The sequence below is a fragment of the Antennarius striatus genome, chromosome 9, assembly GCF_040054535.1.
Source record: "Antennarius striatus isolate MH-2024 chromosome 9, ASM4005453v1, whole genome shotgun sequence".
Lineage (NCBI taxonomy): Eukaryota > Metazoa > Chordata > Actinopteri > Lophiiformes > Antennariidae > Antennarius > Antennarius striatus.
Window position 1 is genome coordinate 21,430,077 of NC_090784.1, and position 14,457 is coordinate 21,444,533.

At 39.4% G+C, this 14,457-nt stretch overlaps 1 protein-coding gene across 1 annotated transcript in view; it reads right to left on the reverse strand.

The window, feature by feature from the left end:
• Window positions 1-2,767: 2,767 nt before the first annotated feature.
• syngap1b (synaptic Ras GTPase activating protein 1b) overlaps window positions 2,768-14,457 on the reverse strand; it is a 74,535-nt gene continuing 62,845 nt past the window's right edge. Inside the window, exons 20-21 of the mRNA XM_068324193.1 lie at window positions 13,353-13,414; window positions 2,768-5,304 (exon numbers count right to left, since the gene is read on the reverse strand). Of these exons, the coding sequence (XP_068180294.1) occupies window positions 5,187-5,304; window positions 13,353-13,414 (180 nt within the window). The 3' untranslated portion in view covers window positions 2,768-5,186. The remainder of the gene's footprint in view (window positions 5,305-13,352; window positions 13,415-14,457) is intronic.

Below are 14,457 nucleotides of genomic sequence, written 5' to 3' on the forward strand. Positions count from 1 at the left end.
GCAGCGGCCGCCTGAGTATCGCGAGACTGCAGAGCAGGAGCCCTCAGATCACACGGCGGGTTGCCAGGTAGTGAAGTTTCCCCCTTTTTTAAAACAGCTTGAGGAACAAATACCCATCAGAAAATTAGAAAAATACAAAGAACGTATGATTTAAATGTTCATATTTTTGAAATACATACTATTAATATGACATAGATAGCTATTTCATAAAATTATCTTTAATGGCGGAAAGGTAGAAATCATCATTTTCGTCCGGGGTTGCCTTTTCTGTGTAAAATCCTCTATATAGTACTTTCCCCAGGTATTTTAAGTACATTTTTTATTATCTCACAGAAGTTGTTTTTTTTGTTTTTTTTGTTTAGAACTTGCCATGAATCAAATTTTTTAAATTTTACAGATAAAATTTCTAATTGAAATAATGGACTACCATGATTACATTTCCTGAATGGGAAGGGAACACTTAAATCATTCTTGTGGGATGTTTTGGGAGATGTCACATAAAGCGTGGGTTTCTGAATCAAAAATGGGATGAAGGTTAAGTCACAAACAATCAATCAGTTCATTTAGATTTTTTAATTTGTCTATTTCACTGCAAAATACATGGTATTCAAAGGTATTGCTAGTGATGGAAGAATTCTACTATTATTATATTATTTAAAGGCTTGTTCTCACATGGCACAGAAACTATAACCACTGTCTGTTGTTGTAATTCTCTGTAGTTGCCAACAGAGGTCTATAAAGATCAAAGATTACATTACAGTTCTATAAATGGACTTAATGTAAATTAATTATTACTTTTTGAGAGTGTGTATTTCCTGAATGTGTAAAGATGATATTAACATACCAGAGGCTGATGGTGAGGATCACAAAGATGCAAACTAGTTAGGAAGAAAGGGGTATTTTTTACTTACCATACACTATTAGTGATTGAAAATATGTAAGCATTTAATGAAGGTTTCCAGGAGGTAAAAGTAATTCACATGATTGTCTTTAGATCTCAGCATAACATGACTGCATGTGGTGGTGATGGTGAGGTCTGCAGCAGGCCATGGTGGATCTCTCAGCTGTCTTCAATCTATTTACACAGCATGAACCCTCTATTGCTCCTCCACTATGCTAATCTTTTTCCATTTTGTCCAAATTCAGGAGCCAACCCAGTAAGGAACTACAGATGATTAAGTGTAGGAGGACGAGGATAATTACAAGCTTGCTATATTCAGTTCACTCCCCAGTTACCAGATCCTGCCATGCCATTCATACTTCCAACACCTCAGCTGGGGAGAGTGTTCGGAAAATTATCTATTCTGCCTGCTAAGAGAAGAAACCTAACACAAAAAAAGCAAGATGACCTAGATGAGCAAGCACTGTAAGGATACCACAAGCTGCTGTAAAATATTACATGTGCTCTTGACATCAGCCTCCAAAATGTAAGGCGTCTTCTGTATTTTTGTGATTGCAAATTAATTATATTTGGAGTTATGTTATGTTATTCCACAATAATTTAAACATGTCACATCTGGCTCTATTTTCTTGTATTTTATAGAATAAACAACTGATGAAAATAATAATCTAATAATCCAGTGATGAAGTCCTGCCTCCAGACAAAAAAATCTCCACCTCTCTCACTACTTCCCAGCTTTGCCTGTCTGTGGGTTTCAGTCCAAAATCCATTTCTTTACCAGAGATGTAAATCTTTAAAAGTGGGTCATGAATGTATTTTCAGTCTTTAAAAAAATGTTCAGTGATTTCCTGAAATAGCTCAGCATTGTAATTTCCAGCAATCATTACTCCAGCAGTAGTAAGTAGTGTGTTTAGTGGAGGCAGGTTTCACCTGCTGATCAATAGGGATTTGGCACTCTACCAAAGTAGTACAGCGTATGCAGGTTTAATTTAAAATAAACTGCAGTGTTTGACATTTAGTAATCAGTAACAGAACTTAACTTAGTAAATCTACCAAAGTACCATATTTAAGTACAGTTTAGATGTACTTTACTTGGGTATTTCAGTTTTCCTTTACTTCAACTAGTACCTCCATTCTGTTACTGGTGGAGAAAAATATTATTTATAACCCAGAATATTTATTTTATAATTTGAAGTGTCAAATATATTGTATGCAGCATCAATCCCAAACTCCTCCAAATTTTTACATATAAAAAAAATCAGATTCGGTTCTCGTGAACAATCACACTATAACTTTATCTGACAAGCTCCGCAATGCGCTGGCGACATGTCCGGGGTGTACCCTGCTTCTCACCTGTAGCCAGCTGGAATAGGCAACAGCAACACCCACAAGGAGGAAAAGCAGCTGAAGATGAGATGATTAAGATTGTCAAGAAAATGGATGGACTGGACACCAGCTGTGTGTTAAATACGCGTATATTTAAAATTTTATATGTATTACAATAGAATTACTTTTAAACAAGTATAATATTCTACACTTTCATTCTTACCAAACTAATATGTTGTCCATGATATATTTCTTTACAACTATGAGTCTGGCGTACATTTGAAAGAATGGCTGTGTTCATTAATGTGGTTTTATTTCAATTAACTTTTTAATAATAAAATCACCAAATTATGATTTATTCTGAAAAAATAATGGATGCTGCCCAAATTTTCCTTCAATATGTTTTGTGTGTGTCTTTGTTTTGTCTGCATCCGGATGCTAAAGTGGGCGCATTAAGAATGAAAACACACATTTCCACACCCAGGTAAGAATTAAATTATTTGTTTATTTATTAATTTATTTACGTATTTCTATCTCCAGATTCACCCACCCGAAAAATATAAATTCCGGTGTATTCCAAAAGAAAACAAAAAAAGGAACAATGGCATTTTCATCAACTGCATCAAAGGAATCAATCAACAAAGGTGGCAATAATTATTATCATTATTACAATAATAATTCAATGATCAGAATATCCACATTCATAACAAATCCATATACAACTGCAATACACTCTTCAACACCACTCTTCCATTAATATACACAAAATCCCCAAATGTCTGTCCTGTCAAAACAACAATAGAGGAGTTTTTGGGGAGGGGAGCTATGGCTTGTCAAGGGGGGATGAAGATGAGTGAAGTAAACGGATCTAAGGTTAGTAAGAGCATAACGGGGGAGGCACACTTATTCAGTAAGGACCTATACAAAAACAAGCAATGTTAAGTAATGACAGCACACTTTCATGGAAGGGTTTTGCCGATCTAACCGAATTATAAGAGGTGGTTAGAAAGCTCCATGAGAGGCAGAATTTGGGGAACAAAACTTCAAGAAATATATAATGGTTGTCAGAATAAATATATAACTCTGAATGACAACCGTTGCAAACATATACCATAACCTAAAGTGAAAATCGAATACGCAAGAAATCAAAAACAGGTTGAAAACTTCAAGGAAATGTAGATGGAGGTTTCTGGAAAAAAATTGTCTTAGTCTATATATGTACAAACATTGCTTGGTCACCCAGATCTACTCATAGAAAAGCTTTTTAGTTGGTCAGAAAATGAGTGCAAGCTTAAGATTATGCGAGTTACTTCTTTTATGAGAGCCTCAAGAACGCAACTATTAGAAGTGCCAGACTGCTGATATTCTAAGTCTGCACAGAAAATGCCTCCGACAGCTCGGTCCATTTAAAAACCTTTCCATGCCTCAGTATTGGTAACTTGAGAAGACCTACTCATAGAAGGAGAGAGAAACATTAGAGGAAAAATAACTGTACACTCTGCATTTTACAAACAATCTGTATATACACATAGACATACCATATATACACATTTATCCAGTATATACACACAGATTTAGCCAGTACACACACTTATATACAAACACATTCACTCATTTCATCAGGACCTCTAACATATCTCTCTCTTATTTCAGTCATAAGTGGGTATGGCAGGGATTTCAACTCAGACTGGTGTCAGTGGCGTCCATCCACAAAAATAAACGGGTGGTTTTACCGCAATTCGACTGCAGAAACGAGGCCGCACTGAAACCAAGAGTTTATCCTCTGCTCGGTTAAAACTCTACAGATAGTCGAGTACAAAACAACAGCTGTGAGGACGTCCTCATCCAAACACTTTCACATCGTCCGTAAATGGAGAGCTCCAAGGCGATTGTTGGGCAAGAAACATCCATCCACTTATTTCTGGTTTTTTTGTGTTTGTTTGTTTAGAGTGATTAGAGCTAAGGGGAAGGGGGGGTGCAGTTCACAGCAACGTGTAAAACTGCCATAAGGGGAGTAGGTGCAACACAAGTTCGTCCCTTTCATCAGAGTCCTCAAGGGCAACCATCCTCTCCGCAGGATTGTCTCAGTAAGAAAACTCGGTTCATATAAAATGGATTATTTATGAACTTCCATTAGATAGAGGCATCTATCTATATCAAGAAATAAATATCTGCTCCGGAAGATTTCTGATGAAGAGTTTTTTTTTCTTTTTTGGTAATACGATTGTAAGAATAAGCAGTCTCGTAGAAATATAAATAATAACATTCTGTCCGGTTTTTCAATGTCTTCATTGAAGCAAGAGTTCTGAAGCAGTTTCACTTGTTGTATTAATCTGTGCATATTTAGTTTCTTGTAAAATCAAAAGTCTGAAAGAGATGGGATCGGAAGAGCTAAAACTATGAATGGAAAAAGTGTCAAGTGTGCCTAAACTGGAATAAAAATGAAGCGGTTAAATAATGCTTATAGATTAAGAGTGAATAGATGAATCCAAAGGTAATTTGAAAAGACTAGAAGAGAGATAGAGAAAGAGGGAAATAAATGCTTTGAAAGCAAATCAGCTTCGACTGAAAGTTTAAGAAAAGTCAAGCACCGTTGAAATACACGTTGGACACAATATATCCTCCTCCTCCTCTCTCTCATTATGAGCATCAAGCCTTCCTTGGCCTTCGTGTTCCTCCTGTCTGCTGATTGATCAGACTGCATAGCTGTTCTTTGCATGCTCGGCAGGCTAACAAACGCCAATGTCTGTCCAGCCTACCTTTTAAAAGTAAAACGTAGATCCAAGCAACAGGCGTCAAAAATAAAAAAAATCCTGTTATCAAATCAGAGAGAGAGGGCCCACGTTAAGTTAAAAAAAAAAAAAAAAGTAAACCCAGCATTTCCTTACATGGTCCGCTGGGGCTCTGCACCATCCTTTGAGCAAAGAGAATGGGACCAATGCCCCAAGTTCTCCCTTTGTCAGCCAATCGCGTCACGAGAAAGGGCTCTGGACATTTGGCCATGCCACCCTGCGGACTGCCGATGGTGCATCAGCCAATTAGGTTCCACATTGTCCTCCATGAAGCTTTGAGAGTGGCTAGGGGGAGAAGAAAGGGAGACAGAGAGAGAGAAGAAACGAAGGAGGGGGCTTGATCAGGTGCTATTGAAGCATTTTGCGAGAGACTTGAGTATCTGCATGGTGGCAGTCTTTCCAAAGCTGGACTCATCTCTTTTCTTTAATTTCAGTGTTCAGCTCTGAGGCAACTGCTTGTTTACCTGAGTCACTGAGGTATTTTTTTTTTCTTCACAGCAATGTTAATTTCTCAATCACGGATCATCTCACATCTCTGGAAATACACTGATGTTCAAGCCTAATCCAACAGTCTTCACACACACAAGTAATTTCACAAGAAAAAAAGTAGCCCTGCAAGCTGTTAGAAATAGGAGACAATCTCTCCCTGTGTAAGACTGCTAGCATTATTAGCATTTGGTGGTTAAACAGTTAGACATTCACTGAGGGTTTGAACTAATACACTAGCACTGGCCTAGAAAGTACTAGGGTTGGCCTTATGGAATCTAATTCTGCAAAGCAAGTGATTTTTTTTTTAAATCTCCCAAGAGAAAAATGGCCGACACAAATATAAAGTCAACTCTTCTTTGTTCAACCTGCACATTTAAACAAGCTGAGTTGTTGCAGAGAGAAACCAGTATATGAGACAAAAACAGAAGATTCACATCCAGATAAACCCTACAACAAACACTTCATAGACACAATGAAGGATTATGGGTACACACTTTTGAAAGACTCATGTTTGATTCACGAACAACAAGATTTCAAACATAACAAACTCCATATTTTTAGTGTTAATGTTTATCAAACAGGACAAGTAGCACTATTTTTATTTTGAAATGAAAAAAGTAGCATGCCATTAGAGATTTGTTAAAGCATCAGGGGTGTAAATTCTGTTATTTTCTCAGCAATGCTTTATAACGTCCATCTGGTCAATGACTATCTGCTCTACCGGCCAAAGGATATTTGATATATTTATCCCAGGCACTTAATGGCAAGATTAGCAAACCTACAGTATATGGTTGAAATAATCTTTTAACACATATCTGGGAAGTTGAGATGTCACACTGGCAATGTTTACTGTAATAAAAAGAGGTATAAGTGCCTCAAAAGGAACAGTTGCTTATTTTTCATTAGCATTTTTATGGTCTCATAACTTTAGTTTTGTTGAAACAGGAAAGAAAACTGATTCAAAATGATTTTGTGAAATGAAAAGCACCAATAAATGGCACCACCTATCTTTCATAAATGAATAAATAAAACTCCATTCATCCATTTCTTTAAAAATAATTTCATTTGCTCTTGAAATTTCTAGTTTCCTGAGTAATCTAGAAATATAAGTTTGAAGGGTTGGGCTCCATAAATTAAAAAAAAATAACCCGTTCAAATAGATGACCCATCAATTTTGAGCAGGAGAGCTGCTTGCTTTCATTTTCAATAAATAAAGGCAGAGATTGGAGGACACACAGAAATGGAAACCCCATCAGACAAGAAAACAACAACAGGATGCAGAAAGACAAAGACATACAAAACATATTAGAGGGGAAGGAAAGAAGTCCTGTCAAAGACAAATTGCAGGACGGAGAGAGAAAAGACAGTGAGTGATTCATGACAGAGGCAGTGCTATGGCAGACACAGACTTGGAAAATGGCACCATTTGTTTCTGTTTAGCACCAGTTGTATCAAATATCGGTTCTGAGATTGAGAAGAGAAAAATTGCACGAGCTCAGTCCAAAAACAAGAAGTCCCTTAGATGGGGGAAAAAAAAAAAAAAAGTTTCCCAAAAATGTCTTCCGTCACTGAAACCTCTACGACACCACATCTCTGACAAGCAAAGCTAACAGGTATCTCCATCTGTTACTTCCTTCTATTTCCTGGAAAACCCTGTTGAAAAACACTCAAAGGCACTAAGAAAGCCAGACTACATCACCACATCGCCACTGAAACAATTTGCAGCCTGGCGTGTTTAGATTAGACATATTTAATGCACCCACATCTATGGAAGGGTTTACCGTAAGCTGGCACTTGTTAACGGACTCTACGAAGTCTTTTGAGGTGCAAGTCGTTCTATAGCGCTTGATCCTTCACTGTATTTATTTGACGTGAAACGACGGCGTTCACGTTTCGGTATTGGCGTGTTCGTCAAACGCTTAGACCGATTCAGACGCTAACTCATAGGGTATCATTATCTTGTCCTGCAAGACCGATACTAACTGAAGCCCCAAGAGAACAGGTGTCCGTTTAAGAGCCCTTTGTGTTTGTGTTGGTTTGTCTTGCACTGTGCAGTAGCGTCATGATCGCTACTAGTCTCCCACACACTTTTCTTCTCTCTCTTGCCAAGGGGGAATACGAATGCAGCACCAATCAAAAAGCAATGGGCTCTCGCAACTTTTTGCCTGGTTCTTTTTCAAAGCATAGTCTTGCTAAACGGGGAAAAGACGGGACAGTGTTTCCCCGTCGTGTCGCCTCTCTCTGATTTGGCTTAGCGTTGTGTTTGACCTACTCCCCCTTCTCCTGCTATGCCTGTAGTTGCAGTTGCTGTGGTTTCAGTTGCCTGTGAGGTTGTCATGGGGGAGGATGTTTTCTTGCCACGGAGCTCTCCATTCTGACTAGGATGTTGATGAGGAGCGGGTAGAGAGGGAGGGTCTACAGTTTGGGGGAGGACTCCATTGTGGGGCGAGCTGTCAAAGGGGATTCTTGAGGAAGAGACTGTGAGGCCTTGATGGTTGGTTACCGTTCCTCCTTCTCCTCCTTCTTTGCCTCCACCACCTCCCCCTCCACCTTCAGTTTTCACACCGGGGTCTGCAGAACCCAGGGAGGAAAGCTGGTCCTCCTAGCGAGATATAGAGAGAGAGGGGAGGGGAAAGAGGAGTGGGAGCGGGGGAGAGATGGTCGTAGGAGAGAGACCATTCAATGAATGATGGGAGGGATGCGAGGAGTTGTAAGGAGATGTCCAATCAAGGCAGATAAAGTGATATGTAGAAGGAAAAAAAATCACATGTTGAAGAGTTGCGACAGGAGAAAGGGAGAGTAGACAGAAACAGGTGGGAAACAAGGGACAAGGAGGGGAATCACAAGAGACAGACGTGATTGGATCGTGTTGGAAACATTCACATCGACAAAAAAACAACACAAAAAGTGGGTCGGAATGAACACGTGTAAAAGAATGAATTAGAAACAAAAGACAAGTGATGAGGGATTGAAAGAACCACATAGAAAGAGAGAGACAGAGAGGAGAGAGAGAGAGGAAAATGAGTCACAGAGTTGATGCATGATGTACACCAATAGGAATGGCAGCAAAGGTCAAGGGGCACAGGAAAAGAGGGGATGAAGGGGGATTAAAACTCTTGAGGTCCTGATCCTCTTGGGATGAGTGTTTGTCGGCTGACAGGTGTCAGGAAAAGTCAGCAAGTCAAATTAGTCATTCTGTGCCAATGAGTACAAATCATTTTCAGTATTGACTAAGCCTCTATAAGTGAGTGAGCTATTTAGACTATAAAAGACTATAAAAGGGTTATTTCTTAACAGCACATAGCATTAGCCTCCTACTAGTAACATGCAAAAAGCCATAAAGAGCTCATAGCCAAATTTGAAAAAGCAAAATAAAGGAGCCTGGCGAGAGAACCAAACCGCTTCGAAATGCACCAATCAAAACGTCCAACCCAAACCCATTGATCCCAATGAGCTGCAGCCTGGGGCGTCCATCCTGGGTTGGAGCTTCTGATTAGCCATTAAGTCCAAGTTTGGTTTTGTCATCCTTTGTTACTTACATTGGTGCAGAATAACAGCAATGCGAAGCTAGATTCATTATTAGTCTGTATCAAGGTCTGTTTTTTTTTTTTTTGCAAGCCTTCACTCCCAGTCTGTGTAGGAGCAGTGGGGAGAGAACACAATCGGGTTATGGTGCCAATAGACGACTACCAGGACTATTTATAATGGTGCTTACTGTGTCCAAAGGCTACTGCAAAATGATTTGAATATAGAAGTGTTTCGAAAGCTGAAAATCACAGTTGTACCGCAAGGACAGGGTGGAACCTCTTGAAATAATTGCACTTGATTTATCTTGCCTGGCACATTCTCTGTGTGGTGTCTAGACTGAGTGCAGAGCCATCTGAAAGAGCTTGAGAATAATTTAATGACGGTTCTTTATCAAGCAAATAAGAGTGACATTAAATAGCACTTTAATGCTTACATAGGAGAAGTATGAAATACTGTAACATGAGTGGAGTGACATGCTGTAGGGAGGAGAGACAGGAAGGAGGAGGGATAGTTTGTTCTGCATCCAGTAGAGAATATGAATTAAAAAAACAACAACAGCAAATTATCACTGGATAAGCTGGAATCTGATGGGTGTGTCCATTGTAATGGAAGGTGTTTCCATTTCACTTTAAAAAAAAAAAGAAAAAAAAGAAAAGTCAAAAGAAGAACAAAAAGAAAAAAAAATTTTTACCCCCCAAATTTGATGTGAATTGGCGGGCCTTTTCTCTTCTCACTCAGAACCAAAATGAATGAAGCGTTTTCAGCGGCTAACTGGTGCTACGAACAGCTACGGTGTGTTTACAGACGTTTATAGGATGCCAGTAACACGACTCTTTAACACTTGTTTCGTTACTCTGAAACACAACCAACAGTGTGGTTTAATATCCATGTGTAGACCAATACACATGTCTATTAAAGTCAGAAGTCAGGCAGCCGAACAAAGACAGGGCAAAACGTTTACTGACATCCTTTTTAACTTACCAAACTTTCTTCACTCTCTGGGCTGTAGTGTTTGATTACTTGATGCAATTACAGCTTGATGTGAGAGTGTTTTTATGCTAATGAGAACTGAAACACAAAACACTTAAAGTACTGAAATGTTAGGTGTATAGTGAGAATAACAGATCGTACACATCAGTTCTTACCCCATTTCCTCCATTTCACCAATCAATTTGTATTATGAATGTCTGGGGAAAGATGTAAAATGTTCTCTCACCTCCACATTTGGGGAAAAAAAAAACCTGTTTTAAGTTGTTTGGTTTAATTTATAGATGGCAGTTGTTTTTAAGATGACTAGCGTGCCAGATTAAGAGCTCTAATTGTGACATAAATAAACAAATAATAAATAAAATGAATTATACTTAGTATGCATGTCACACATCAGCAGACACTCCATAACCATCGGTCTATCATTCAACCAAATAATGTGCCCAGGTGCCAAACATGTACACAAACACAGAGGTATCAGAAACAGAGACTCACTGAAAGACACAGAAAACACACAAAAACACATTAATCAGTGTTCTTCAGGGAAGGATTGGGTCGGATACGGAGATTTCCCATAATTCCTGTAGTTTGTCTGAGGGCGTGCTGACAGGGATGAAAGACTAAATGGAAATGTAAGGGTGTGTGTGTGCAGGAAAACACAGTAGCTCATGTGTGCGTGAAAAGGAAATATTTTAATAAAAGAGAATTCACATAAAATTGCAGAGACTTTTGGACAGATTTTGCACCAAGAAATGGAAATGTCTTTAAAAAAACATCCATATTTGGGCGTCCATGTTTTCAAACATGCTGAAGATCATTATGTGTTGTTCAAAAAATCTAAACAGAAGTCTCTGAAACAACAAAACATGCAATCTCTTTTATTGAACGTTATTGTGTGGCTAAAGGTAAAAATTCTTCATTGAAAATTGTTTAAAACTAATTGCGGCATTTTCTTCCCACCAATGCGTTGTCAAGCATTCATTTATGAGAACAACGTCTTTGCAATGCATGTGCATGTAATGGTAACTCTTTATGCCAACCCTAACTGTTGTACTGCCTGTTGTACTGCCTGTGTTGTACTGCCTGTTGTACTGCCTATTGTACTGCCTATTGTACTGCCTGTGTTGTACTGCCTGTTTGACCGTGGGCCTGAGAGGACTGTAATTTCACCTGTGCTGTATGTCGTGCATGTATGGTACACTTGACAATAAAGCTGACTTTGACTTGAAATTGACTAACTGGTGATTTTGTTGAAGGTTGTTTTTGGGGAACATCGTGGTGAAAATTTAAGATGAATGTTTGAAATTACATTTTAAAGCCTGAAGGTCCTGAAAAATCAGCCTGATATATGTAGAAACCTCAAACGCGTCTCCAATTCAAGGCTTGTCATAAATTATGCTATTGTGTTGGGAGGGTGACAATAAAACCACAGCGGATAACACTTTCTGTTAGCAAAAGACGGCTAGCAGGAATTAGCAGCTATCTCTGAGATGAAGAGAATCTACTGAAAATGATGAATGATTTTGTTTAAACGGATAAAGTCGACATAGAAAAGGGTCTTTGTGGAGGTGCTAAAGGGTCAAAGGGCTTTCAGTAGCGTTACATAAAGACCGCTTGAAGGATTTCGATGAAACTTGGTAGAATGGTTGGGAACTTCGTATAAAACGCTCCCATGAAATTTCTGTGTGGAACTGCATGTGGGCTCAGTGTTATTTTTCCCATTGTTTGAGTTTAATAAATAACGCTAATTGCTTCTCGATGAACTACCATGAACCCGGGTAACTTTTCATGGAAGTAGGCTGGCTGGTTTTCTTTTACTGCTGCTTCAGTTACGAGGTGCTTTATTTTGCATTCTGCCTTTGCCACACTGTCAAGCCTTACTTGGACACTTGAATCTATCGGAGTCAATCTTAATGATGCTAGTAAGAGCTGTGCTTTTCCTGCTATGACTAGTTAAAATATTACTCTGCTTTTCTTCAGCTAACATTGGGTATATAGGCCTCCTCTTTCCTCCCATTCATGTGTCTTGCCCTGCAGCGCTTGTTTGTTCAGTAACGTTAGAGAAAAGGATCGTACGACGGAAAGAATCCCAGCGCTTCACTTCCAAAGACATTTTTGAAGACAAACCTCTAAGTCCCATCACTTTTTGGCAAAACTCTAAGCGGCTTCTAAGCAAAGTTTTCACCTATTTGCATGAACTTTTCACCTTTGCAGCAGCTGTGTGGGTAGGTCGTGGTAATCAGGTTCTCCGTCACCGGTTTAGATAATATGGTGTTCTGGGGGTTACCAATACAAATTTTCATTGTAATCTTTTGAAGACATTAATAACCTGCCATAGAATAAAAACACAGCTCCTATGAAAACGATGGCATCGCATACATTTTAATAAGACTCTTCTGCTGTAGTGTCGTCTCTTTACATTATCCCTCACCGCCCAGGCGTCCAAACCACAGCGGTGGAAACCGTTTTACTGGATCTGTGTGTACGGGGAGAGTTTTGAATATGAACGCAGAACTTTTTAAAAAGACAAAGAAAAGAACTTCTCTGCAAATGGGGGAGTCATTTGGAAGATAAAATATAAATAAAGGAGCAAATCCACAAATATTTCTCACTTTCTTTTACAGACTTTTATCAATTACACCTAAACTACTTGATGCCGTTTAGAGTAGATTTAAAGCTCCCCATCAATAAACTGGGCTAACCACTAAATACTGGAGCAGATGCAAATAAAGGAGCAAATCTATGAATGCGGAATTTTCATCTTTGACTTCTCAAACAAAATTTAGCAGAATAACTCCCGGTACTCTGTCGTCCGCCACTAAAACCAAACGTTTAGGTGTTAACTACGGTAGTAACCGCCCAGCTTGTAAAATTCAGCTACTGTATAAATTCTTTTCCTCCTAAATTACATTTCCACCCTCTGAAGTGCATCCAGTACCTTTGAGCAATAAACCCCCCCCCATCAGGTCAACCCCTCCCTGTGTATTTCATTGATATTGCTTTGCATGATTTATGGGTTCAGCTCTATTTTACATGAACGCAGTAGAGCATTTTTAAATCTTTGAATTATTTTGTTGTCACTCTTTAAACGTGGCAGCGTGCCCTTCAGGGCCGATAGGAAACTTACGTCCAGAACTTTCTGTGACGGACCCTATTTTTTCTGGGGGGTGTATGGGGAAACTGTGTGGGCGTGTCCTGTCAGTGTGTGGGCCTGCAGTGTGTTCACAGGATGCTGCGTGTGGACAGGGACGCACAAAGAGAACAGCAGATGTGGAAAAGAGGCAGCAGGTTATGGATGGAGAGTGAGAGTTTGCCGGTTTTTTTATTACCTGGTTACTCGGGGTGGGACAGGTGCAAGACGGGGCTGGACTAGGATGGATTGACGCCTCCCCTAAGAGAAATCACCGTATCTCATCAACATAAGAGGAGAGGAGAGGAGAGGAGAGGAGAGGAGAGGAGAGGAGAGGAGAGGAGAGGAGAGGAGAGGAGAGGAGAGGAGAGGAGAGGAGAGGAGAGGAGAGGAGAGGAGAGGAGAGGAGAGGAGAGGAGAGGAGAGGAGAGGAGGAGAGGAGGTCTGACAGCAGGAGGCGGGAGGAGGAAACAGACAGCACAGGAGGAAGGGAAGGTTTCTGTTCGGTAGGGAGGGTTGAAGTAAACACCAGCCATCCAAACCAGACAATGCAGAACTCAAAGTAAACAGAAAGAAGAACATAAATAAACATGAAACTGGTCGCAAACAGACATTTACATACACACACATAAACAACAACCACACACACACACACACACATCGCAGTGAGACAAACCCAACAGCCTGATAGCGTTACAGCAGCATGCCATGCAGCGCATGCGTCGGGTAGCAGAGAACAAAGGGTTAAATTATCAATACGATCGATATCATTAGTGATTAATCCAAGAGCTTTTGGAGTTTCCTGTTCCAGAAAGGCAAAAGAATCAGATCATGCTTACCAAACATGCAATCATCGCCTCAACGGAGGTAAATAGATACGCACTTCAACCCGGAATTCTGTTTACATCAATAAAATATTTTCACAACAGAACAACAACAGAACAACAACAACAACAACAACAACAGGGGTTCTGTATTTCACAATAATCCATACTGTAACACACACACACGCACACGCACACACGCACACACACACACACACACAGTAAAAAGAGGTGAAAACAACTAGTGCAGATAAAAGACTTTAAATGTATGAAACATTGATTATTAAAGTAAAAACAAACAAAAATATGACAAATTTAAGTGATCAATGATGTCCCAATATTATAAGAATCCATATGAAGTCAGAAAAAACATGTTCATTTCCCCCGAGATGTTAGGACCAAGATGAACCCGATCAACGATCAATGATCACGATCCTGTTTGGTATCATTAAAAAGCATTCACAGCAACAAACAAGCAAA